General features: G+C 40.5%; 3 protein-coding genes across 5 annotated transcripts; 2 read left to right on the forward strand and 1 right to left on the reverse strand.

Annotated features, from left to right (window-relative positions):
* Positions 1 to 5139, forward strand: zpax1 (zona pellucida protein AX 1). Its single transcript, XM_071467930.1, has 21 exons — positions 1 to 156; positions 244 to 320; positions 404 to 499; positions 585 to 709; positions 1096 to 1239; positions 1320 to 1409; positions 1564 to 1728; positions 1805 to 1901; positions 1985 to 2202; positions 2288 to 2444; positions 2526 to 2734; positions 2839 to 2956; positions 3086 to 3285; positions 3363 to 3477; positions 3631 to 3800; positions 3871 to 3965; positions 4047 to 4177; positions 4297 to 4486; positions 4576 to 4717; positions 4822 to 4951; positions 5035 to 5139. Exons 1-21 carry the CDS (start codon positions 137 to 139, stop codon positions 5115 to 5117), a joined length of 2772 nt encoding a protein of 923 aa, XP_071324031.1. The 5' UTR covers positions 1 to 136; the 3' UTR covers positions 5118 to 5139.
* A 1868-nt stretch (positions 5140 to 7007) lies between these two features.
* On the reverse strand, positions 7008 to 13589 carry LOC139612417 (uncharacterized). Of its 3 annotated transcripts, none has more exons than XR_011686535.1 (21): positions 13434 to 13589; positions 13292 to 13350; positions 13101 to 13187; positions 12884 to 13005; positions 12654 to 12797; positions 12400 to 12498; positions 12154 to 12324; positions 11715 to 11817; positions 11084 to 11304; positions 10488 to 10644; positions 10194 to 10405; positions 9982 to 10096; positions 9627 to 9826; positions 9375 to 9489; positions 9128 to 9297; positions 8939 to 9033; positions 8391 to 8521; positions 7788 to 7977; positions 7478 to 7619; positions 7281 to 7402; positions 7008 to 7108 (listed from the first exon to the last, which is right to left on the reverse strand). XR_011686535.1 is itself a non-coding variant. In XM_071467977.1 (21 exons), exons 1-21 carry the CDS (start codon positions 13454 to 13456, stop codon positions 7038 to 7040), a joined length of 2721 nt encoding a protein of 906 aa, XP_071324078.1. In that variant the 5' UTR covers positions 13457 to 13589; the 3' UTR covers positions 7008 to 7037. The 3 variants fall into 3 exon arrangements, 2 of the variants coding, with proteins under 2 accessions (XP_071324078.1, XP_071324077.1); XM_071467977.1 differs by having other exon boundaries at positions 7281 to 7377; positions 12887 to 13005; XM_071467976.1 differs by having other exon boundaries at positions 7281 to 7377.
* A 1197-nt stretch (positions 13590 to 14786) lies between these two features.
* On the forward strand, positions 14787 to 17715 carry kcns3b (potassium voltage-gated channel, delayed-rectifier, subfamily S, member 3b). Its single transcript, XM_071467978.1, has 2 exons — positions 14787 to 14971; positions 15579 to 17715. Exon 2 carries the CDS (start codon positions 15583 to 15585, stop codon positions 17080 to 17082), a length of 1500 nt encoding a protein of 499 aa, XP_071324079.1. The 5' UTR covers positions 14787 to 14971; positions 15579 to 15582; the 3' UTR covers positions 17083 to 17715.
* Positions 17716 to 22887: the final 5172 nt, after the last annotated feature.

The following is a 22887-nucleotide window of genomic DNA, read 5'->3' on the forward strand; positions in this document are numbered from 1 at the left end:
GCTGGTGATGGCTCAGTAGAGCGGTCAGCCACTTGAGAGTTGGTTTGTAGGTTGGGCTTGCTGGGGTTTCAGTGCCAAGCTCTGATAGTGGTTGGATTCCTGTATTTCTTTTGTTTGGCTGTGGAAAGACTGTAACATGAGGAGGCTTGAAAACCTGTAAGTTTATTGACTTGTTTCTTTCTTTTTAATGACTTTTTGCAACCTTCCTCTGAGTGTATCTAATTGATGTACTTTTTGTTTAAGTTTATTTTGGAACTTGGTGGCTGCAGTAATCATCATGGGTGAAGCAAGGCCAAATGTGAAGTTCAATTTGCAGTCAAGTAAGATTAAGTCGCATTAAATTACTTTACATCACCTGAGCTCACTTTATATGCTCTGCCTGACCAGCTTTTACTTTAAACAGGCAGTGGTTTAAAGTCAGACTGTGCAGGTAATCTAATGAGGCTATCGTTGGACAAGGCTCTAGCAGTGGGGAACCAGCTTGAGGTGGAAGCCATCAGTGAGTATAAACTCTGCTAATTATGAGCACATTGGTTCATCACTTGAGAGAATTGATCCCTGTTATGTTTGCCTCTCTTCCCCAGATGGCAGCCAACACATTGTGTTAACACCTAGCCTGGCTGCTCAGTGTGGATACAGCATGGAGTCTGACCCATGGGGTAACACCAGGATCTACACGTCTCTGATGGGCTGCTATGTGGACAACAAAGTATGTCATGCTGACATGATATCTTCTAGAGTTAATTTCCTAAGAGACTTATTTAAATGATTACATTATCTTGAAGGATTATGACTTTTTTTTTTTTGTAAATTGTAAAAATCAAGGTGATCTCAAATGATTTTTGTTCTAAACCTGAAGATACTAAATTTGATTTTAAATAGACAAAAACAGCAAATCTTCACATTGGAGAAGCTAGATCCAAAGAAATGATTAAGGATTTTGCTTGAAAATGACAAATGATTTTAAATGCTGTTTTTAAATCACTTAATTTGATTTGTTTCAGCTTTAAGAAAGAAATTCAAATCTATCAAATTACAGATGATGGAATTTTTACATCCCACATTTCCAACCATTTCTCGGACATTAATTTATAGGAAGATACAACATTTAATGTTGGGTTGAGACTTCGAATGTACAGCCAGACTCCATCAGATGTTGCCAGTCATGATGTCACTCAGACATGCAGCTACTCCCGGTGGGCCTCCAGAGAGGTTCTCTGCGACAGGAACTACATGGAAGTAGGTCACTTTACATTGACGATTGTTGCATTATTGTGTCCGTTACTGAATCTTTATAAATCTGGTGTTTCCTGTCTTAGGTGTCAAACCACATGGCTACACCTGATGCTGAAACTAAGGGGCAGGCTCAGGATGTTAAAGATGACTCCAAGATCAATACCATTCCTGGTGTATGTTTCTTTATAAACCAAGTTACATGTCACTTGCTTTAATTTTTAACCTGCACCATTTGGCATCCCTTTCCAATAGGATAGATGCCGACTTTAAAGTTAAGAATAAATGTGGGTGGTTGGGGTTTGTTTTGTTTTTTGTCCCCTCCCTTAGGCATCAGGTGCAGCACATGGTATCTGGAAGATGACGTTTTTCACTCCAGAACCAGTGACGATGGTGCTGAGGGAGGCCGAACAAGCTGGCTATGCTGCCATGATTACCTCAACCCGTCTGGTTATGCGAAGCCCGTACAATACAGCAGAGACTTATTCTGAGGATGTAAGCAATGCACCCCTCTTCTCCCGTGTTCGTTTATTTTCTTCATCCTTAACACTTTTTAAACATCACCATTTAGGTGGCTGGAGTCCCCATGGAAGTTTTCAGGGCAAGTGTTTACTACAAGGCACCACACGGTTTGAGTGTTGTGAACTTGGCAGCTGCCTGCCCCACAGGTGAGTCTCAAGCAATCTGTGCGGTAAAGATTATTTCTGAAGTCAGTGTGCAGTTTAGTCAGCAGCAGTTTTATCGTTCACAGGTGGCGTCATCTTCACTGAGGATGTAATCTCTTGGCATATACCTCGCCGTGTGACACCCCTGATAGATGGCAGCTTTAAAGTCCTTGAAATGCACATGGGCGTCAACGGGCAGAGGCTAGATAAATCTCAGATGGCTGCACGAGGTTACACGCTATCTGCAACAGATTTTCACATAGTCATCGAGATCCCAGTGGGCGCGCCTGATGGTTACTACAAGGTTGGGAAGTGTGTGGATTTACCATGCAAGACTCAGGTCACTTGTCCATTTGCATGTTTTATTAAAGTGCCATGAATAATTGCAGAGCCATGCCCCAGATTACCAGTACCACATCACCTACAGTGTGGAGCCCATGCTTGATGTGCTGTGGAGGGCAGATGACAGTCAAGATGATACCAGATACAAGGTTTTGTTCCCTATTACCACCCCTCTGGTGCCCAAACTTCCCCAGGTCAAAGATGGTAAGTCCCATTTTTCTGGTTGACACTATGTAAATTAAGGCTCATGGAAAAGGTAGTAATCTACCCCTTTCTTTTTCTCAGATACTGTCCCAGAGGACAGGGTGTTCAGCCTTCACTTGGGGACCTTTCTTCATGATGTGGCGCTCAGGAACATCACCTTTTCTACTGGGGTTCTCACTCTGGAGGAATGCAACACCAGAGGCTTCACTGTCCAGGAGCACAGCCTCCCTGATGGAAGAAAGAGCTTCTCTTTGCAAGTGCCCTTTGATGCTGATGTTGTCCTGACACATGTATGTGAAATAACAATTACAGCTTAATGTCACTCATACCAGCTTGAGTTTTCAGTCCATGGATGTGTTCTATGGCCATGACCTGAGCCTCTCTGACTTTGCAGAACCCTGAGCCCTTGGTTACAGTCTACTTCCTCCCTCTAATCTTTGGGTTTCTTATTCTACCTGAAGAAACTCCTTTTGCCCATCCAGTGGATTTAGAGGCATCTCTAGAGGATGTTGGTGAGACCATCTTGATCTGTTGCTTTAATATCTTGTTCATAATAACTATTTCCAGAATTGACAAACTCTTCCTGAAAACATGGCAAGAAAGAGACTATACAGCTAAATGGTTTGCTAATTTCCCTCTAGTGTTACCCACCATCACTGGCACCTGTGACAAGAATGTTTTTTACGTCAGTGTGAAATATGGTAGTCAAGGCTCCAGTTTTGAGACCATGGTTGGGCCTCAGCAACTAACCCCTGAGCTGGGTGAGGTCTACAACTTGAAGGAAAACGGCACACACTTCAGCCTTGTGGTGCCATACCAGGCCAAGGACATTGTGTTTGAGGTAGGTCAAGTAAAGGTCTTGAGAACTGGTATCTATATATCCATCTGCACTGGATAACGTCACATTGTGTCTTGCAGCTAATTACCTCTGATTCAGTCAGAGCCCGACTTGACGTGTTACTGTGGGATCCAACCAACAGCTGGGTGCTTGATGATCTCTATTTGGCCTGCAATTTCCCCTTGATGACAACTAGTATGATTTTACATTTACTCATCTGGCACTTTTATCCAAAGCAACTTACAAATGAGGGACAACACTAAAGCTCAGCATAGTTTGTTAATAAGATGTTTATAGCCAAACAATACTGGAATTCTCTTTAAAACAAATTGTTTCTCCTTACTTTAGACTGCTACCCAAATGGAACAATAACCACTCTGGCTGTGAAGGTGGAATCGGTGCCCAATCTTGAACCGAGTTTGCTGACTCTAAAGGACAAGTCCTGCAAACCAGTTTTCAGTGATGATCGCTTTGCTTATTTCTCCTTCAGTGCTGATTCCTGTGGGACCACTAGAACAGTAAGTTACTGCCACTTTAATGTAATTAAAGTGCCAATGTTAAGTAATTTAATGCTGCCTGTCTTCTTAGTTCTTTGACCACTACATGTTGTATGAAAATGAGATTGGCCTGTATTACAACAACAAAGGAGTAGCCTACACATCACCAATTGATCCTGAATACAGGTAGGGTTGGATGACTCGTCCTATCATCCTGTGACCTAATTATGATAGTTTCACCTATTTATTCTATGCTGTCTTCTGTAGGCAAACTGTGTCCTGCTACTATGTTGTCAATGAGACTGAGACTGTTGAATTCAGCTATAAACCAAAAAGCAATAACCCTGTAGCAGAGATAGGGTCAGGACAACTGATGGTGCAAATGAGGCTAGCCCAAGGTAAGACTGAATCTTACTAAGTGGACAACCCTTGTCTCAGTGGCACAATACATTTTCAATACACTAAACTTAAAATTGAAAGGCATACCTTTTTCTCAAATGGGACTCTTTTCCTCCAGATTCATCATATGAACACTTTTACGAAGCAGAAAATTATCCAGTGGTGAAATACCTGAGACAGCCTCTGTATTTTGAGGTGGAGCTGATGCAATCCACTGACCCCCATTTGGAGCTCATCTTGGAGAACTGTTGGGCGACTCTTCATGAAGACAGGACATCTCTGCCCAGCTGGGACATCATTGTAGACAGGTAATGTAAAGTGCAATCTCATACCAAACTTGACTACCTACAATAGCTTCTTGGCAATGTATTTATTAAAAAAAAGTCCTTTCCACCAGCTGTGAGAACCAAGATGACAGCTATGTGACCATCTTTCATCCCGTTGTGAGCAATTCCAGAGTTACTGTCCCATCCCACTTCAAACGGTTCTCTCTGAAGATGTTCACCTTCACTAAAGATGAAGAAGTTCTGAAAGATGAGGTAAAGTACTACAAATGTACAGGCTAAAGCACATGGAACAGATGCATGTATTTCCCCCCACCCCCCCCCCCACCCCCATGTTAAATCCTTCTGTCCATCCACAGATCTATGTCCACTGTGATGCAGTGATTTGTGACACCAACAGCCAAGCAGATGGCGCTTGCAGGGGCCAGTGTGTGCACCGTACAGGCATGAGTAACTCCAGACATCAAGGGATAAAAGCTGTAAAAAGGGGTAAGTGTTAAAATGTATAGTATGTACAGAAACATAGTCAAACTGAATCTAGACATGAAATTTGACCTCTTTCTCATTTCCAGAGCAAAGAAGTACAGACTCAAGGAACCAAAGGCAGATCTCCTCTGGACCTATCCTTCTATTGAACACCCAGTCAAACTTCTAAATAAACATTTCTTAAAAATATAGTCCAGTTTTTGTTTTTAAGATGCCTTTGTGTTAAAGCTTCGAATGTCCTTTACTTTACAAACTGCATTACATCATGTCACCCAACTTGCTGTATAGCCAGTCATTGGCAAACTTGAGGTCTGTGACCTGAACTACTGTAACCAGCGTTTCTTGTTTCTTAAAGAGTTGTTGTAGATTGGCTAGACCAACAATAGGTGATATTTGTATACAGACAAATGCACTTACTGTTGCAAGAAGCTGTTTCATAAATTGTTCAGAGGATTAATGGCACAATACCATGGATTGCCTGTGGTGCATGAATTTTCAGTTCAGTGGTTTTGATTATTGCATCTGGAAATTTCTGTCTCCAAATCAATAGAGATGGATTAATGGTAACTTCATTTGTAGTGTTCAGAGACCTGTATTTCCAGAGGCAATATTCTGGTTACTCTCTAATCCAGATCCCTCTGCATAATCAATAGTCACATGTGCCTATTAACAAGAGTCTCCAAAACGTTAAGTAGCAAATGTATCGGATTGCAAGGACAGGTATATTCCATGGACAGACAGTGGAGAAAACAAACTATAAATTGTTCAAACAATATGCAGTAATTTCAAAAAGGATTGGACTATATATTTTTTTTTTTTTAAACCTTGACATTAACTCCCTTACGTCACCCAGATCCGAGGTAAATGTAAGCAGCAGTAGCTAACTCTAACTTGTTTAATACACTTTACTTTCAGAGTTTATGAATTAGTTTGTAAGTATCTCCAGATGAATGCCAATGTTAGCTAGTTTTTAACTGTAGTCTTAAGTTAATTTAGCTAATTAAAATTAGCTAGTGCATCATTTCATTACCAATATTAAATGTCATAGTAAATAATTTCTGTAAACACTGGAATATTAGTGGCTTTGGGGATGTTTTGCCATCAATAGAGTTTAATAGTCTTTTGTGTGACAGTGGCGGTTTAGTCGTTTTCCTCTTTGAAATTGGCTTTTATAGCTTAATAGGCAGCCCCTTTCTTTTCAGGAGTTTTACCTGGTTGGGTAATTGAACAATATAAAAATGTGTACTGAAGGCTAAGTAATTCTATCAGTGATGGAGAGGAATTAAGTGAAATTTAGATGTACTTGTACTTTGGGTATTTCCATTTTATGCTAGTTTATACTTCAGCTCCATCTCAGAGGGAAATGTTACTTTCTATTGACAGCTTTAGTATGGTGACCCCCCCCCCCCCCCCCTTCCTGTATCCTGTGACTAGTGTAATGTCAAGTAAAACCAAATTAGTTTTAGCCTACAAGTGGATTATCAATAAGGAGTAGACTGGCAAGCTCTGTGTGCTGTGAGAAAATACACATGGTTGCCTTTTATACACAAGTGACCATTTAACATGGTGTTGTGGTGGCTCACATGGTCTTAAATGCTTATGTTTAACTGCAGCAGTCCAGGTCCGTGTTTGAGTCTGACCTGTGGCCCTCTGTTGCACATCATCTGCTTTCTGCTCTAATTGCAAAGCAGTATTGTTACCTTTGGTTTTAAGTACAATAAAGAGTGTATTGGCATTTTTAAACCTCAAAAACCCCCTCAATTGTCATAATTTGCACTCATACATATTACTCTTGAATCTCAAGAGTAGGCAACTTACTGTAGCCATTGGCTTCTTTTAAAGATCTAGTATGTATGACTGGAATTAACCTCTTCCACTCAAAACAGTTCCAATGAGACATTTCATTAAAACTTGGGTCTTTTACCATAGAAAAATCATAATAGCAAACACAATTCAGCCCACTAGCACTGTATTGAGATACCATTATGAAAATCAGCTCTCCAAATTAAACATGGCCTAGGGTTATATTTCCAAGGAGACAACAGCAAGTGCGAACTCTTATAAAAAAAAATCATTTTTATTAGGATTGTTAGTTTATAAGTATGGGTCCTGATGACACATGTTTGAAACTGTGTCCATCTGAAACAGCACGTCTTTGACCTATGAAGAGAAACAAATCAGTCATTTTCAAAGATGCTCACTTCCCCAAATCAGATAACACTGACAGATGTGACACATTTAAATAAAACCACAACCAGACATAGGCAGTCTTTGTGCTATGTAGTGCTTACAAGGCTTAACTGTATGATTATCAGTGCGTGACATGTCCTACCTTTTATCCTGTTTTCCTGGTGTGAACACTGCCCATTACAAACTCCACCCAGTGGATTTCTGGCATCACAGATCACCACATCACAATGGACAGAGAGCTGCAAGGTATAGACAGATTCAAAGCTATTGTGATTGACATTTCCATCTTTAATCTCTTTTTTCCATGTAAACCGTGAATATTCTTAAAGTTGAAATTACCTGGCGACTCAAGTTATCTTGATCTTCAGCAAAGGCAAACATCTGGACCTCAAAGCGTTTGAAGTGAGAAGGATACTGAACTCTGGCATCAACCCAAACAGGATGGAACACCACCAGGTACGGGTCCACTGGGTTTGCACAGCTGAAACAGAAAAGGAGTTTAAAACAAAGTGCTCAATTGTCCATTTTTATTAAGTTGAATAAAAACCACACCCTGCTTTTAGTTATACTTTGACCATAATTTTCCCCTCCCTGTAACCAACAAATGCCACATTATAAAGGGAGAATGCCAGTGCCCAGTTTCAATTACCCATCAATGATGAGGTTCCATCTGGGTTTGGAAGTCCTGTCGTCATTCAGCGTCGCCCAGCAGTTCTCCAGCTCCAGCGATATTTTGGGATTGGCAGACCTCATCAGCTCAACCTCAAAATACAGCGGCTGTTGTAGGTACTTCACGATAGGATAGTCCTCAACTCGGTGAAACGCGCTGTAGGAGTCGTCTAGGTGAGGAGGGACAGCATATGTTGACCTGAATTATGAGGGATCGAGACTGAGGGAACAAGAGTTGTGTGCACACACACCACCTAGGTGTGTACTACCAAAAAAAAAGTGAGTCAATTCAACCCAAAAGTAAATTCTTCAATGTCCCATTTGCCAAGTTAGCCATCAGATGATTAGGTTTCAAGACTCTTCTTTAATGAAGAGTTTGAGAGATTGACACTGTCAGTTTACTCATTTAGAAACATCCCAGTTGCAGCTCGGTTAAAATCTGATCCAATTCTCTTGCATCCATGGAGCTTCCTAAGTTGCTACATACTGACATCACAAACATGAGTATTATGGCCTCACTAAGCATTTTAAACTTGGAGGGAAAAGATTCTTAATGTTGGGAAACTTTCGCAACTTCCCTTACCCAAGGAAAGTCTCATTGCAACTTGCAGCTCGCCTCTTGCATTTTCAGCGTATGGTTCACTCCTTCGAGGTCGGGTGTGGAAGGCTACAGCGTGAGTCGTGTTGATGTCATAGTAGCAGGAAATCTTTAACCTGAGTAAACACATGCCATGCGATACACTTAAAAATACTGTCAAGAGTGGCAGAATTGATCTAAAAATCTCCATTTCACAATAAAACATTTGGCCTTACATCTGTGACTGTACCAGAGAATAATTCATGTTTTAACTGTTTTACTCCAAAAGTGGCAATTACTTTTTAAAAAGAAATTACTCCTTTAATGTCCCACTTCTAATTATGTGTTGCATGTGTAGCTTCCACTAATGTAAAAGCAATTTGAGATGTAGAGTGAGTTCACAGAGCTCTTAGGTGGACATTAATATGCTATTATAGGGCTGCAACTACCCATTTTGATTATTTTATTACATTAATTATCAAAACTGTTGCTGATTAATCTTATGAAAATGAATTAATTGTTTCAGCACCATGTTTAAGGTTTAAGACACTTACTCATACTCAGGCTCATCTGAGTTTGGATCCGCTGTCTTTTCAAGTTCATCTGGCAGTGAGATTTCATTTTCATACAGCATCACATTGGGAAAAAACTAAGAAAAAAAAAGTGGACAGAAAACTTAATTTAGTAGCTTTTAATCTGAGGGAAAAAAAAGGAATATATATTTATTCAGTAGAATGCCATACCTTCCTGGTGGTCCCACAGGAGTTCCCAGTGAAGACGAAGTAAGCATAGCGGTCGTCGCTGTAGGAGGGACCACAACTGGGGTCTCTGAGGGTGAGCTGACTGGGGTTCAGCCTGGGAACCAACTCCAGCTTCACAGCCAGAGCTGTGATGGTTCCATTGGGAAAACACTCTGAAAAGGTAGAGGATCACCAATTAGTGTGCATTATGTTTTCCCAGGGAAGAAAAGTAATTATCTCTGAAACAAACCAGTCAGTGTTGAGGGGAAATTGCAAGCTAAAGAGAATTCTTTGATATTTTTGTTGGTTTCTGGATTCCTCAGAACCACATCGAGTCTGCTTCTGATGGACGATGACTCAACAGCCTGAACAGTTGTCAGAAACCAAAGCACAAATTAATAAAAAGTCAAACATGTGGAGCATAATCATGTCAACAGCAATGTCACAAAGGTAAATCCCTACACACAGTTTCACTGTAAGAAAACCTTGATTCTGATCTTACCTCAAACACAACATCAGGAGCTGAAAACGGCATTGCCAAACTCAAGTGTGTGCCGTTCTCCATGAAACCGTATTGGTGAGCCAGACCTGGGGTCAACATTTGTTTACCCACCATGGTCTGAAAGTTGAAGCCCTCGGTCCCATATTTCACGAGCACATAGAAGTTTTGATAATCACATCCACCAGAGACAGAGGGAGGAACTACAAAAGCAAATTTTAAAAGAAACTGCATTGAAATGTAGCTTTGGTTCACAGTTCTTATAGAGTCAGAATGGTAATTAAGACCACTTCTATCCATATAATATTTTCTCTTCATATTATATTTGTTTTGAATACATCCATGATATAGTACAGACCTATGTCCACTAGTCTAGCTTCCAGATAAGCTGTGTAAGATAATGGAGCAAACTCTGGCAGGACCAGCAAGCCAAAGGTCAGGTGAAGAGAGTACACTGTAATTGCCATCTCTCTCTGTTGGGGAATGGAGAGAAAGATGAGTAACCAAAATTTAAACCCCCCCCCTCCCCCACACACTATTACCAATTCCCAAGATGAAGTTAAAGCATACCATTTGTAGTACAACAGGGTCTGCGAAGGGCACTTCAAGTGTGAAGACTTTTGAGCTGCTGTTAGGGGACATGTGCTCAAGGACGTTAAAGCCTCTGGCACTGCAGTCTGCTACGGACAAAACCTCAGAGGGGAAGGTAATGTTCATTAGTGCCACATCTAAGCCAAAAGGCCCAAGCAGCACCTTAAATATCCGCTCCTCCGGGACAGTGTCTGAGGGGGAAAAAAATAAAAGCATGATGGTAGGTTGTAATATTTAATAAAAATCACAGAGCACCATAATTACAAGACTCACTGTCAATAACTTGTGGAGGTCGAGACAGTAATGGTGTGGTGATGGGCAGGAGGACTTTGTATCTCGTGTCCTCGTGAGTGGCGTCTTCAGCCCAGAGCAATTCAAGCATAGGCTCAATCGTGTATGAGCTGAGGTACTGATCATCCTGAACATGACTCTGCAAAAAAAATTTAATGACATTAAGCACATTAAACAAAAATTTAGCCTTGCCCTGAATCTTGTTCATCAAAGAAGCCAAAGAACTTTTGTTGCACAGATAACTGATTCTTCCTCCTCTTCTGAATAAAAATACAGACCAGAACTGTGATTTTAAAAAGTGAATACAGACCAATAAATGTTTGTCAATATGCAAGACAGGAGAAATAGATTTTTTTTTTTTTTTAATATTAAATAAATGTGCACATTGAAAATTTGAAAACCTTTGAAAGGGCCTTCATTGTTGTACATTGTTGTCGTACTTTTGAAGATGTACGCTCAGCTCTCTGAATCCAGCTTATACAACTTTATAGTATAACTGTCCAGCCAGAATTCACATGATACAATAAAAAAAAACATATAAAAATATTGTTCTCAGAGTAAGTGTTAGGGCCACTGACCTTAAAAGAACCACCGACAGCCCCAACAGGAATTTCGATGACGATATGCATGTCATTGATGAACAAGGAGTATCGTCTGGCTGCCATCTCAGCAGCGTCCAGTCTGTGGCCGTCTACCCCCATGTGCACCTCCAACAGTTTGAACTGTCCCGAGGAAATCAGCGGGTCGATGTGCCGGGGCAGGTACCAGGTGATTGTGTTTGGAGTGAAGGAAGCACTTCCTGTACAGAAGGCATACACATCAAGTAGAAAGGAAAAACCAGGATAGTGGCAGATTTTAGGAGCTTCAGTGAGGACCATAACCAGAATTTCAGAAAACACTGGAAGTCATGAGTTCAAGTCCACTCTCCTCAAAAAAAAAAAAATTTTTACCAAACATTTGACTCATTTGTCAGTTTATTTATTCAGTTAATGTGGGTGGTTTCCAAAAATATTAACTGTTTGGTCAACTAACACTAATCAAACGCCCATCTTTAGTATAATTGTTGACTAAACTCCCTCCAGGTTGCTATAACTTCCCATTTGAAGTCTCCCCCCCCCAAAAAAAAAATAAATGTAAAAAATAAAAATGACAGTACACAGTCCTGAGTGATGGCCATGGCCCCACATGTACTCCAAATATTTTCTTTACCCTCCAGTATTGGACAGGCAGCTGCTGCATCGATTTGAGTTGCCAGCCACTTCTTTTCAAAGATGGTAGAGGTTTTGAGCACTGTCATAGGCACCCCTGCTACCTGGAGGGTGAGGTTACAGAACATTATGTGTAAATGCTTTGTTTAGTCCATTTAACACTTTAATGGTAGGATATGCATTCGTAATGCTGGAACAAAGAAACTAATTGCTAAGCGTGCTGGTAATTTAACAATGCAGAATGTAAATTAAAAAAAGCCTACTAATGCATTTAGCTGTGCCAACTGGATTTGAGACAAAGTAATTCATTAAAAAGGCTGTTGGGTCACATTATGTGATCTAAAGCCAATAGGCTGCAAGTAATTTAACCAGAGCCGGTCTGGAGGGATGAGATATTAAATCAGGTTTGTTTGAAATTTAGTGAACTGCACTCGACTCACAATCTGGGTGTATGTTTCAGGAGCATTCTTCGGGCTTCGCAGGACCAGCCTTGAAGGTGTGTTTGCTATCCCATAACCACTTCTCTGGGCCTCAGTCACCTTCATAATCTTCTCCTCAGGAGTGAAGAACACAAGTGTTGTGATTCTGAATCCAGCATCCATGGGCTTTTTCTGTGAGGCAAATATGAAGAAACGTCACTTTTCCGGAGGTAAATAAATAAATAAATAAAAATTAGCTCATCTAACCTCTGCAGATCGTCGAGGATCACCAAACTTTGAATTAGCCCCTGCGACAGGATGCTCAGGTAAGGCATAATCATCTGGAGCTGCCCTTTTCACAGACACCTATAAAAGGAGGCCACTCTAAGTGATAATCCATCTCTCCCTCTTCCCTCTACAGTGACTTCAAATGTACCAGCCTTGATGCTTATATGGAACATAAAGCCACTCATCATATAGACTGGAACATGACCCCCAAGAGTCCTACAGAATTCACTTGCCTCCATATAGTTACGGTCACAGACAATTTCCCTGGAGGCCCAGGCAGGGTAGTGGCAGGTTTCAGCCACCTGGTACAGCTCATCTTCAACCATCCGGTTCCCATGCAGTCGAAGATTCAGTGTCGTTGTGAATGCTTTATCTTCCTACAAGCACACAGAAGGGAAGCTCAAGACCACATTAGGATACATTAGGTTCTGCTTCACAAAAATAAATTCTCCAGTCTTGTTACCACATTTTGAGCAAAGCAGTTTTGAAGGGAGGCATAAATCACTGTGTTCCCCAGCTGGTCTGTCTTCATGCTAAAGCCACACTGAGACATTAAACTTGGTGTAAGAAGGATGGCAGAGTTATCTGAGGAGAAAAAAAAGAAGGTAGTCAGAGAAAAAGTGAGCTACTTTGACCAAAAAAATAAATAAATAAATAAAATTTCAGAAATGTCAACTTACTTATGACAACAGCAACTTCAAGAAGATTCCCTCCAAGTGGACCAACATCTACACGCATGATGTTCCCAAGACATTTTGAGCCGATATCTGGGATTAAGATTTATATTAAAAAACAAGTTAGAATTAAAAATTGGACTGTAGCAACTGAGTGTTTAAAAAAAAATAATAATAAAAAAAGGACAAAAACTTACTTATAGAAGGCTTCTTTTGGGCCTCTATGTTTACAACTGCTATCAGGAGAGTAATCCACCTGAAAGAGAGGGAATCACTTTCAAAGAAATCAAATCTGAAACTGTGAATTTGTAAAACTTGGATAAGAACAAAACTACAAACCCCAATCCAACTAAATAACCCATTGCACTAGAGGTGGCAAACCGGTAACCTTTGGGGCCCTGTTCTTGTCGCTTTTATTGAAGTTTGCGTTGGGAACAAACTCTACAAGCCTTGAGGGAGTTTCCTGCTGAACAAATACAGCCACACACAGGTGGATCCTGTTACAGCCTGATGGGATAATTGAGTGTCTTGTGATCTGGTCTGAACCGAATCTCATCATTCACCACAAGGGAGCTAGATTGCATTTATCCTTTCTGATCTCAGTTTTTTAAAAAGTACATTTTATCATAACTTTGTTTTTTTGATCATCCACAGCTTCTTTAATTACACTTGGGCAAATATGTACTACTAATAATAAACTATTGGTAGGAGGAATAAAAAAATAAATACAGATAAAATAAGTTAAACATGTCCTTAAATATCCAGCACAATGCTCTGCTTCTGTGTCACAAACCTCTATCAAGTGCAAACATATAAGTAGTATTGGAACATTCATCAAATAATGAGGTGCAAACCAAAAAAAGTATAATAAAGAAAGCAAGAAAATCGTCCTTCCAACTTCCAGCCACCTTCACCACAAATAAATTATGATCTGAAAGGTATATTTCCCACAATGAGAGACAAAAATGTTAAAATGCCACATTAATTTTAATAGTAGCACAGAAAATAGTTCACACCACTACCAGGGTTTGGTGCTTTTGGGGAAGAAGAATTAGTTTTAGGCCAAAAGCAGCACATCTGGGAGATACTGAGGATGTTTTTTTATTGAGGTAATAAAAAGATCGAAGGAGCTCTCGACTAGGACACAGAGGTTAGATGCTCGAACTTGTCAAATTGTCTCATAGATTACAAATTGTCAACCCGTTTGGTTTTAAAACCTTGTTGTGGTAGCTGCACTATCAACAGCTTTTTCATCTGCTGCTACAATAAAGGTATGTTGTATTTGGCTTTTGCTGCCAAAGACAGTGTTACTGCCTAGTTTGGCAGTAAGCCTGCAAGCAGTGCTTTTTCACAGAGGATTGAAATGTCAGTGTGTGATTTTTACTTTCGTTACTCCCTCCAGTGTGCAGGCAAGCTGTGGTCAGCTGCCTTATGCCGTTGTTTTACTTAAATACAAGCCAAGTGCATTTTTTTGATTAAACATTAAACATGCATTCAAGTGACAGTAGATGCAACCCTTACAGAGGGAAGTCTCTGAGGTTAAATATCACAACTGAACTAAAGCTTCCTCTAGGAATGTTGTACTCTTATGCAAATACCATCAAACCACTGTGTAATATTACAGGAGGGTGTTCCTACATGTATGCAGTCTCCCTCCCTCCCCTCGCTCCTCTCCTCTTCTCTCCTCCTCTCTTGCCCCTCCCTGTTCCCTGTAAAAGGGAACAAACTGCTGCCGCGCTGCTGTCCTGCCTTCTTGTCCTGTCCGTGAAGATGCAGCGCCGCACTCCCTCCACTGACCTGCTCTTTGCGGCACAAATGTGAAAACTAAAACAACCGGATAAAAGTTATTTTAATGGAAAGAAAGGCTCCAAGTGCAGGTACGCTGCAGTTTTATATTTTTCATTCAGCTTTAGTAACAGACTTAAAAGTAACAGACTTATTTGCAAATAGGGTTTGGTGAAAAAAAATGTTATGTCTAGGTTTTATACAAAAGTCAGCACAGTCTGCATGCAAACTAGCACATTGGTTTATCCAGGAGAGATTGGGAAATGCCCACAGAACAATACAGAAATTTACACATACTGGAAAACAGTCCTTGGAAAGATGTGCGGGTTGAGTTTCAACTTGTTGCCTCTCATTTCCTCTAGTTAGTCTAGTCCGCTTTGTAATTTGATTCTTCTGGTGATAATCCTGTTCTTGAGCCCTCCAAGAAGTGACAGTACCTCACGCCTCTTCACTCACTCCAGCATAAGCCATTTCCTGTGTGTGCTGTATTGATTTTTTTCCCTTCAGAGGACTAATGTGTTCTACAAACTGTGCTGGTAAATATGTCTTGATAGACATCCGTCCACATAAATGTATCTCTTACAATCCTGACTGTATATATGTGTGGATAATTTTCTTGTCATAAAAAAATCAATAAACTGTTAGACTACAATTGACAGACTTAATTTTTTGTTGTAATGTCTCTGCACGTATCATCAGGACCATGGGGTATGGGCAAATCCTCCACCAGCGTGGGAATGAGGAGGACCAGATCCACCTCAACGTTGGGGGGGTACGATATGAAGTGGACCCAGACACGCTGCTCCGCTTCCCTCACACACGTCTGGCTCGTCTCCTCCGCTGCCGAAGCGAGGCGGCAATCCTGGAACTGTGTGATGACTACAGCCCGGCTGAGAAGGAGTACTACTTTGACAGGAATCCCCGGGTTTTCCTCTGCGTGCTCAATTTCTACCACACTGGACGTATCCACATGATGGAAGAGCTGTGCGTTTTCTCCTTCAGCCAAGAGATCGAGTACTGGGGCATCCAGGAGCTCCACCTGAGCCCCTGCTGCAGCAACTGGTACCACGAGAGGAAGGAGTACATCGAGGACAGAGACTGGGACATCAAGAGTGACGACCAGCAGGAGCCGAGCTTTGACTCTTCCTTTGAGGAGCTCTCTGCTCTTGATAAAGACCTGGCCAAATTCAAAGGTGCCTGGTGTGGAGAAGTGAGGAGCTATGTTTGGCTCAGGCTGGAGGATCCAGGTCACTCCAGAGCCTCAAAAGTTATCGCCGTGGCCTCCCTCAGCGTGGTCTTAACCTCTATTGTTGCCATGTGTGTCCACAGCATGCCTGAGTTCCAGCGTGTGGATGACAATGACAGGCCCATCGAGGACCCTGTCCTCGCCATCCTGGAGGAGATCTGCATCGCCTGTTTCTCCGCCGAGTTCATCATCAGGCTGATTGTTGCACCCTCCCGCAGGAAGTTCCTCGGAAACCCCTTAAACATCATTGATGTTGCTTCCATTTTGCCATTTTATGCCACTTTAGCTCTGGAGACAGCCGACGAGGAGAGCGCAGAAGAGAACGAGGACATAGAGAACGTGGGGAAAGTGGTGCAGGTTCTGCGCCTCATGAGGGTTCTCCGAATCCTCAAACTGGCTCGTCACTCCATCGGATTGCGAGCACTGGGGGCCACCGTCCGCCACAGCTACCACGAGGTGGGTCTTCTTCTTCTCTTCCTCTCGGTTGGTATCTCCATCTTTTCTGCCCTCATCTACTTTGCGGAGAAAGAGGAAGAGGATACAGATTTGGGGACTATCCCTTCAGGCTGGTGGTGGGCGACAATCACCATGACCACAGTCGGTTATGGTGACACCTGCCCGGTGACATTGGCAGGGAAGATAGTGGCCACCTTGTGTATCATCTGTGGCCTGTTAGTGGTGGCTCTGCCCATCACCATCATCTTTAATAAGTTTTCAAAGTACTATCAAAGAAATAAAGCCATGGAGGGACAATGTATCACTAAGCCTGAAAGACAAGACCCAGAACTCCCATATTATAACATCAGAGACTTGTTCACAGAGAGCGTGTATCCCTTCATTGGAGGTATCGCCTTTAGGAACAGTGAGAGCAGTGCAGGAGACGACACAGATGCTTCCAGTCTTCAGGACATAGAGGTATATGATAATGACACTTGTGAAAATGGGGCAGCAAAATGAGATCTCTGCCATTTCACCAAGTGTCGCTCCCTTTATGACTGCAAGTCACTCCGTGCCTCCCAGGGCAGAGCACTCCATCACTGACCCTGCCTTCCTACACTGTTTTCCTCCTGCAATATGACAGAGAAGTATCGTGGCCATGATTTTTTTTTACAAGGGAATAGCTTGTGAAATATACAGCCTTGCTAAAACCGGGAAATCTAAAGGGAATTATCTGAACCTTGCTCAGAGGTTTGAAAGCCCATTTTCTGCTTGAGAAAACAGCAATGATGCATGTAGGAGGCCATAATGTTAATGTTTTTCAAAGTAATGTCCTGTATTGATTTGTCTGAGAGTTCGGCAAATAGAAAAGTCTAGAATGACAACAACACTGTTTGAAAATGATATAATAGATCTCTAAGTTGACTGATGTTGCACAGTCTGCATGAAGAAACATAAAAGTAATATAAATAGTTGCGTAGAATTATGCAATATCATTAATGCTTATAAAGAGACACATCTCTCTCAGAGCACGGTGGAAAGCACCGATATACCAGGTTAATTTTTGTTATGGACAGTTGTGTTAGCATGCTGGGTGACTCCTGGGGGGTAACTCATGTGGACATGAAATAAAACTCAGTGAATCAGAAGAAATATGCTTCTCATTTGTCACAGGGCATACAGTGAGTAGTATTACTCACTCGTTCGGGACAAGGTTTTTAAATTCATGTTCTCTGCATTTATTTATCACCATATGTCTACAATTATCAGGCAATGTGCAGGATTCCACATTGACTGCAGCTCACCCTGGCTAAAATGACTCTAAAAATTAAATGGAAATCATCAACAACATCTTTTCTTCAGTGGTGAAATGTACCAAAAACATTGAGAAAACCTTCTTTACCTACCCAGTCCTTTCCTTTCTATGGATTTCCTGTCCTGTGTTATCATCTCTGGTTGAATGATCTTCTGTCCTATAGAGCCAGAGATGTAAAAAATCATTCCTCTGCAGGGGTCTTAAAGGTGCTCAAGCAGTTTTCTCTCAAAGCTAACCTGACTTGTACTTGTAAAAAAAAAAAAATTTTATGTTATATGAACCATTTATTTTCCAACTGGATTTAAAGTTTAGATGGTTTCATGGCAGTCAAGCCAAAGAAACCTTTTAAGAAAGGTAATAACCGGACATCAGTGAGGAGTTGAGGAGGTTGGTTTCTGTACAGACACACAGTTCTTACTTTACAGCAGGCTGTGTAAAGGTTAACTGCAGACTAACATGAACAGATAAGCCCATTACTCTCTGATTATTTGTTAATAGTAGTAAATGAGTTTCGATCACTTCAGGTGTGCATCACATAGGAGATTAGCATATTGCTTTATCCACACTTTCTGTGTTTCACTTTTGTCAGCTGCCATTTATTGTAATTGGAAACCCAGAGTGGTACAGACAAGCATTCATTACAGATGCAGAGCACAGTTGATACTGTAAACTACATTGCAGCGTAATCTTTTGCATGGATTAAACTGGTGAAATTAACATCCAAAAAAATCTGAGGGGTCACCAGATGAACAAGGGAGCAAGAAATCATGTTCAGTTACTTATAACTATGTATATGTGAGAGGTCACTTACAGACTTTGCTTCATTTTAAGTCCTTGCAAGCCAAAAAGGCTGTGAAACACGGCAATAACAAAGTGAAAGTATAGGCAGTGAGGGAACAGTGCTTGAGGCACTGCTGGATTAAAGTGTAAACAATAGTAAAAATGAACTATGGGTGCCATGAAATGATAATAGATGCAGATGATGATCATTACGGCTGCTAGATTGACACTTTGACTAATGCTGTTACAATGAATATCCCAAAACACCTTTATTAGAATAAAAGACCAATTCAGCATTGTCAAAAGCTGTAACTTGCACACACTGGATACAGTATGTGAGGTAAAAACCAGAATTGCAGTGTTGGTGGGAAAACAACATCAACTGATTTCTACGCAGGTATTGAGCTTAATGACTCTTGGGGAAAATCTGTAATCTTTATTCAATGTTTGTGTGATCAGTGATAACTGTCTTTGTGCTGAAGAATCCACCACACGAGTTGCAGATGACGATCCAGCACCACCGGCAACAGATAATGATATTTCTATGTTCCTCGTCATTACTCTCAGCATCATGACTGTAGACATTGCTTCTGCTGAGGGAAGTGGATTTCAATATTCTGTCACTTTGCTGCCAGCAAGAATGCATTCACCTATTGAACTTATGTCAAGCTGTGTATTTTATATTTTCCATAATTCTCCACAGCCGCTGGTGTCTCTGACTTCCAAAACTTTATTATGAGGGTCGTTGTAGTTGTTACAGTTGGTTTGTTATTCATAGTCTGCAGTATAGACTGGACCTGAGGGGTACTTACGGGAAACAAGACATACTGTACTACCCTAAATATAGCAAAACCCTAAATATAGCAAAATCTTTCAAAGGCTTTTATAAGTGAAACAAGAAATATGGTAATATGGGGAAAACCCACATGTGCATCTTGTCTGTAAGTCACATAGTCAGATTCTCTCCTGGGAAGCGTTCAAAATCATTTTGTCTGACAGTTAGCCTCTTTCTGACGTCTTTTTGAGGTCACCATCTGTGACACCTACAGGTCTGGGCTGTTTGACAGGTCTTCTTCCTGGTTCATTTCTGCAGTAAAGATGTCTGGAGACACTATGAACTATGTTGTCAGTTGTCCGTTGCAGCAAAAGACATTAATCAAGTCTTCAATCAACTCTGAAAGACACATCCATAAACTGATTTTAAAGCAATCGTTACATAATTCGACACTCTCTGCAGAAGATTGTGTTACTGTGTTGTCCTATTATCTGATATCGTGAACACTTATTTAAATATTTGGCTCAGTGCAATGTATTGAACGGAGAGGAGGAGGAGGAACATGGGTCACTGGGGGCTCACAGTTCATTTATGCTCCGGCCCTCGTAGCAGGTTCATCCAGCCCTGTACCAAACCATTCAGTGTGCCCTCCTGCTCTGTTCTTCAGATATTTCCTTTAATTTGTCTCTTGTGCTGTGTCTACTTTACAAAAGACCCATGTTCATTCCTTTAAATTCCTGTAATAAATGCTACACAGCAGGGAAATATACTTTATTACAGGTGTGGCTTTACTTTACTTACATATTGTGAGCATATCTTTATGTACAGGATATGAGGGACATTGGTCAGGCTGTTGTTAATGTAAAGGGGAAAAAATGCCAATTACCTGTTAAGGTCATGGTGAGTGTGTCAGCACAAATGTCACTGCTGCAGAAATGAATGGTAGAGTTTCAAACCTCCCCTTAAGGCTTTTTTTTTCTTTAATGAAACAACAACCTTCGTTATATTAAGGGTGAGGTGAAGTTGCCTACCACAATATTTCTGCTGGGTCAAATGAAGTCTTAATCCAAGCTGATTGGATGTGGTGGAGCACTGAAGTACTTGGATAAAAGGTGTCACTGAACAATTGAATTCCTGTCAGAAACACTGTGGTCGTTTTCATGACTGGGAAGTAAAAACAAATCAATAGATTTTATTTAAACTTTTTCTTTTCTTTTCTGTTTGAGACATATATTTGTAATTGCTGGCCAGTACTTTGATGCTGATTTGAAGTGAGTTATTTGGGTGCAGAATAGACAGTGATGTTTCTCAGCTCTGCACTGTTGTCAGGAGGGGATACTTCTGCAGAGTCTGCTGGACATTAATATTAAACAAAAGTCACTGCGAAGAATGATGGAAAGACCTGAAACATGGCAAGCTTTCACACTGTTCATGTGTGCAGTTTTTGGTATTGAAGAGAAAGAAAACCTTTCCTTGAAAAGTCTGGCATTTGTTCTCAGGTAAGAGTATGAACTTAGTATATTACATAAAGCCTAAGGGTCTGTAAAGGCATTTGTCCCTGAACCTCACACAGAGGGAAAAGGTCACTGCATGTAGTGATGAATGTGCACAAGGTAAATGGGACTGCTCTTCGTAAGTTCAAACTTTGATTGGTTATAAGTGTTAAAATTACATTTGGGGTGCACTGCACAAACACATGACATGTTTAGATTAAATCGATAAAGTAAGAAGGGTAAAAGCTCACTAATATTAAATGTAGTCAATGTATCTGACCTGGCACTTCATCATATTGATGTAAACAGAAGATTTTAAATGACATTTCACAAATATAACACAATACCTTAAATTGCTATTATGCTTATTACATTATATAAATTAGTGTTGGTTACGTTTGCAAAACCAGATGTTCCCACTCTTCTCCAGTGCATGAGTACTAACACTGAATCACATTTTCACCCCACACACCAGTTCTTACATAGAAGTTACTTGTCATTAAATATTAACACACATGAACAGCCATCTGTAGCTGTCATGCAGCTAACGAAACTACCAAAGCTAACATTACCTCGCTAACATATGGCCCATTTAGATTGAAGGGTAAAAGAGCTTTATAAAACATGGTTGACTTCTTATCTGACTCTTGATCAAAGTGGTATTTAATATAGATGAATCTGGGAAGATTTAAAATGACGTTTCATATAAATAGCACATTACCTCAAATTACAAAACATTATGCTAATAACATAAATTACATAAATTAGATGAACATAACCAGATGTTTCCTATACATTCTACACTGAATACCACTAACTCTGTGAGCATTTAAAACAAAGTACAATATACAAAGAATTGGTAGTCAATTTTAACATATTATTTGGTTATTTTTGCAAGTTGTTGTTCTAGTAAAAGAGTAAAAGTAAAAGTCTTCACCAAGACATACTTTAAGTTTACAGTTTTCGATAGTAGTCGCTAACTTTATATACAAACCTAGAATTTACACATGAATGAATAAAACCAAATCAGCTTTAACTGACAGGCATCATCAGCAAGTTGATGACTAATTATAAAAATGTAGACAAACGTGATGGTGGTACAGTGTAATGCAGCAGCCTGCTTCAACATTTATCAAGATAATGACCCACATCTAAAAAGAAAAGACTTGTTTTTACATTGTAAAATGTTAATGAGCTGGAACATGATTCTGTGATGCCTGTCTGGCAAAAAAAAAAAAGATGAGTCGAGGTGTTTTTGTTTTCCCTGAAGTGAATCAAAGACTGTACAGGCCCCAGCAGGGAGAAACAGTTTTGATATTTCCATTAGCTTCTGTATGTAAGCTAATTTATTATGTTTTGATCGCAGTCATTACATGGTACAGCTCACCACAGAGCACAGCCATATCACTTTCACTCAGCTATTACCAGCAGCTGTGTGGTTTCAGCCCAGGGTCAGATATAACAACGAAGCCACTTTGTTTATATTTGGATCCAGCTTTTTTCCCTCATGCAGGTTTATTACACCAAGGCTGGATGGATATTGTTATTGTTCATGTCCATAATCATTTATTACTGACAAAGGTTGAGTTTTTGGATGGGAAACACATAAATCGGATGTATTACAGTCAGGCGTAACCCTTTTACATTTATTTCCATTTATACTTTGTGCAAAAGCCATGTATTACTGTGGTTATCCTTTTACCTGCCTACTCCTCTGCAGTTCAGACTCTCAGAAACTTTATTTTTCATCACAAACCAACAAAAATTTGTCTTTGCCATGGCATATTAATAGGTAAAAAAACATACAGTATTTATTTATTTAATGTTTATTTTGTAGTAACAAGAACATGGAGCAATGCCACATACCACAGCATTAAGAGCCTAAGCTAGTCTGCAACGCCTGTCACTAGATAGATCCTTGTATAAATACACACGACTAACAGGAAAACCTCTGGCACAAA

The sequence above is a fragment of the Trachinotus anak genome, unplaced genomic scaffold (genome assembly GCF_046630095.1).
Source record: "Trachinotus anak isolate AG129_WGS33_773 ecotype Australia unplaced genomic scaffold, CSIRO_AGI_Tana_v1 ptg000031l, whole genome shotgun sequence".
Taxonomy (NCBI): Eukaryota; Metazoa; Chordata; class Actinopteri; order Carangiformes; family Carangidae; genus Trachinotus; species Trachinotus anak.

Bases quoted from the DNA above. Each gene is read 5' to 3' on its own strand.
- LOC139612417 (XM_071467976.1), bottom strand. From the start codon at position 13,456: ATGGGTTATTTAGTTGGATTGGG. The intron at 9,827-9,981 runs GTCTGTACTATA...TTGCTTTTGTAG, and splicing joins AGCTAGACTAGTGGACATAG to TTCCTCCCTCTGTCTCTGGT. The intron at 9,034-9,127 runs GTATGGCATTCT...TTTTTTTCTTAG, and splicing joins CCTGTGGGACCACCAGGAAG to TTTTTTCCCAATGTGATGCT.
- kcns3b (XM_071467978.1), top strand. From the start codon at position 15,583: ATGGGGTATGGGCAAATCCTCCACCAGCGTGGGAATGAGGAGGACCAG.
- zpax1 (XM_071467930.1), top strand. From the start codon at position 137: ATGAGGAGGCTTGAAAACCT. The intron at 1,240-1,319 runs GTAGGTCACTTT...TTCCTGTCTTAG, and splicing joins GCGACAGGAACTACATGGAA to GTGTCAAACCACATGGCTAC. The intron at 4,952-5,034 runs GTAAGTGTTAAA...TCTCATTTCCAG, and splicing joins GATAAAAGCTGTAAAAAGGG to AGCAAAGAAGTACAGACTCA.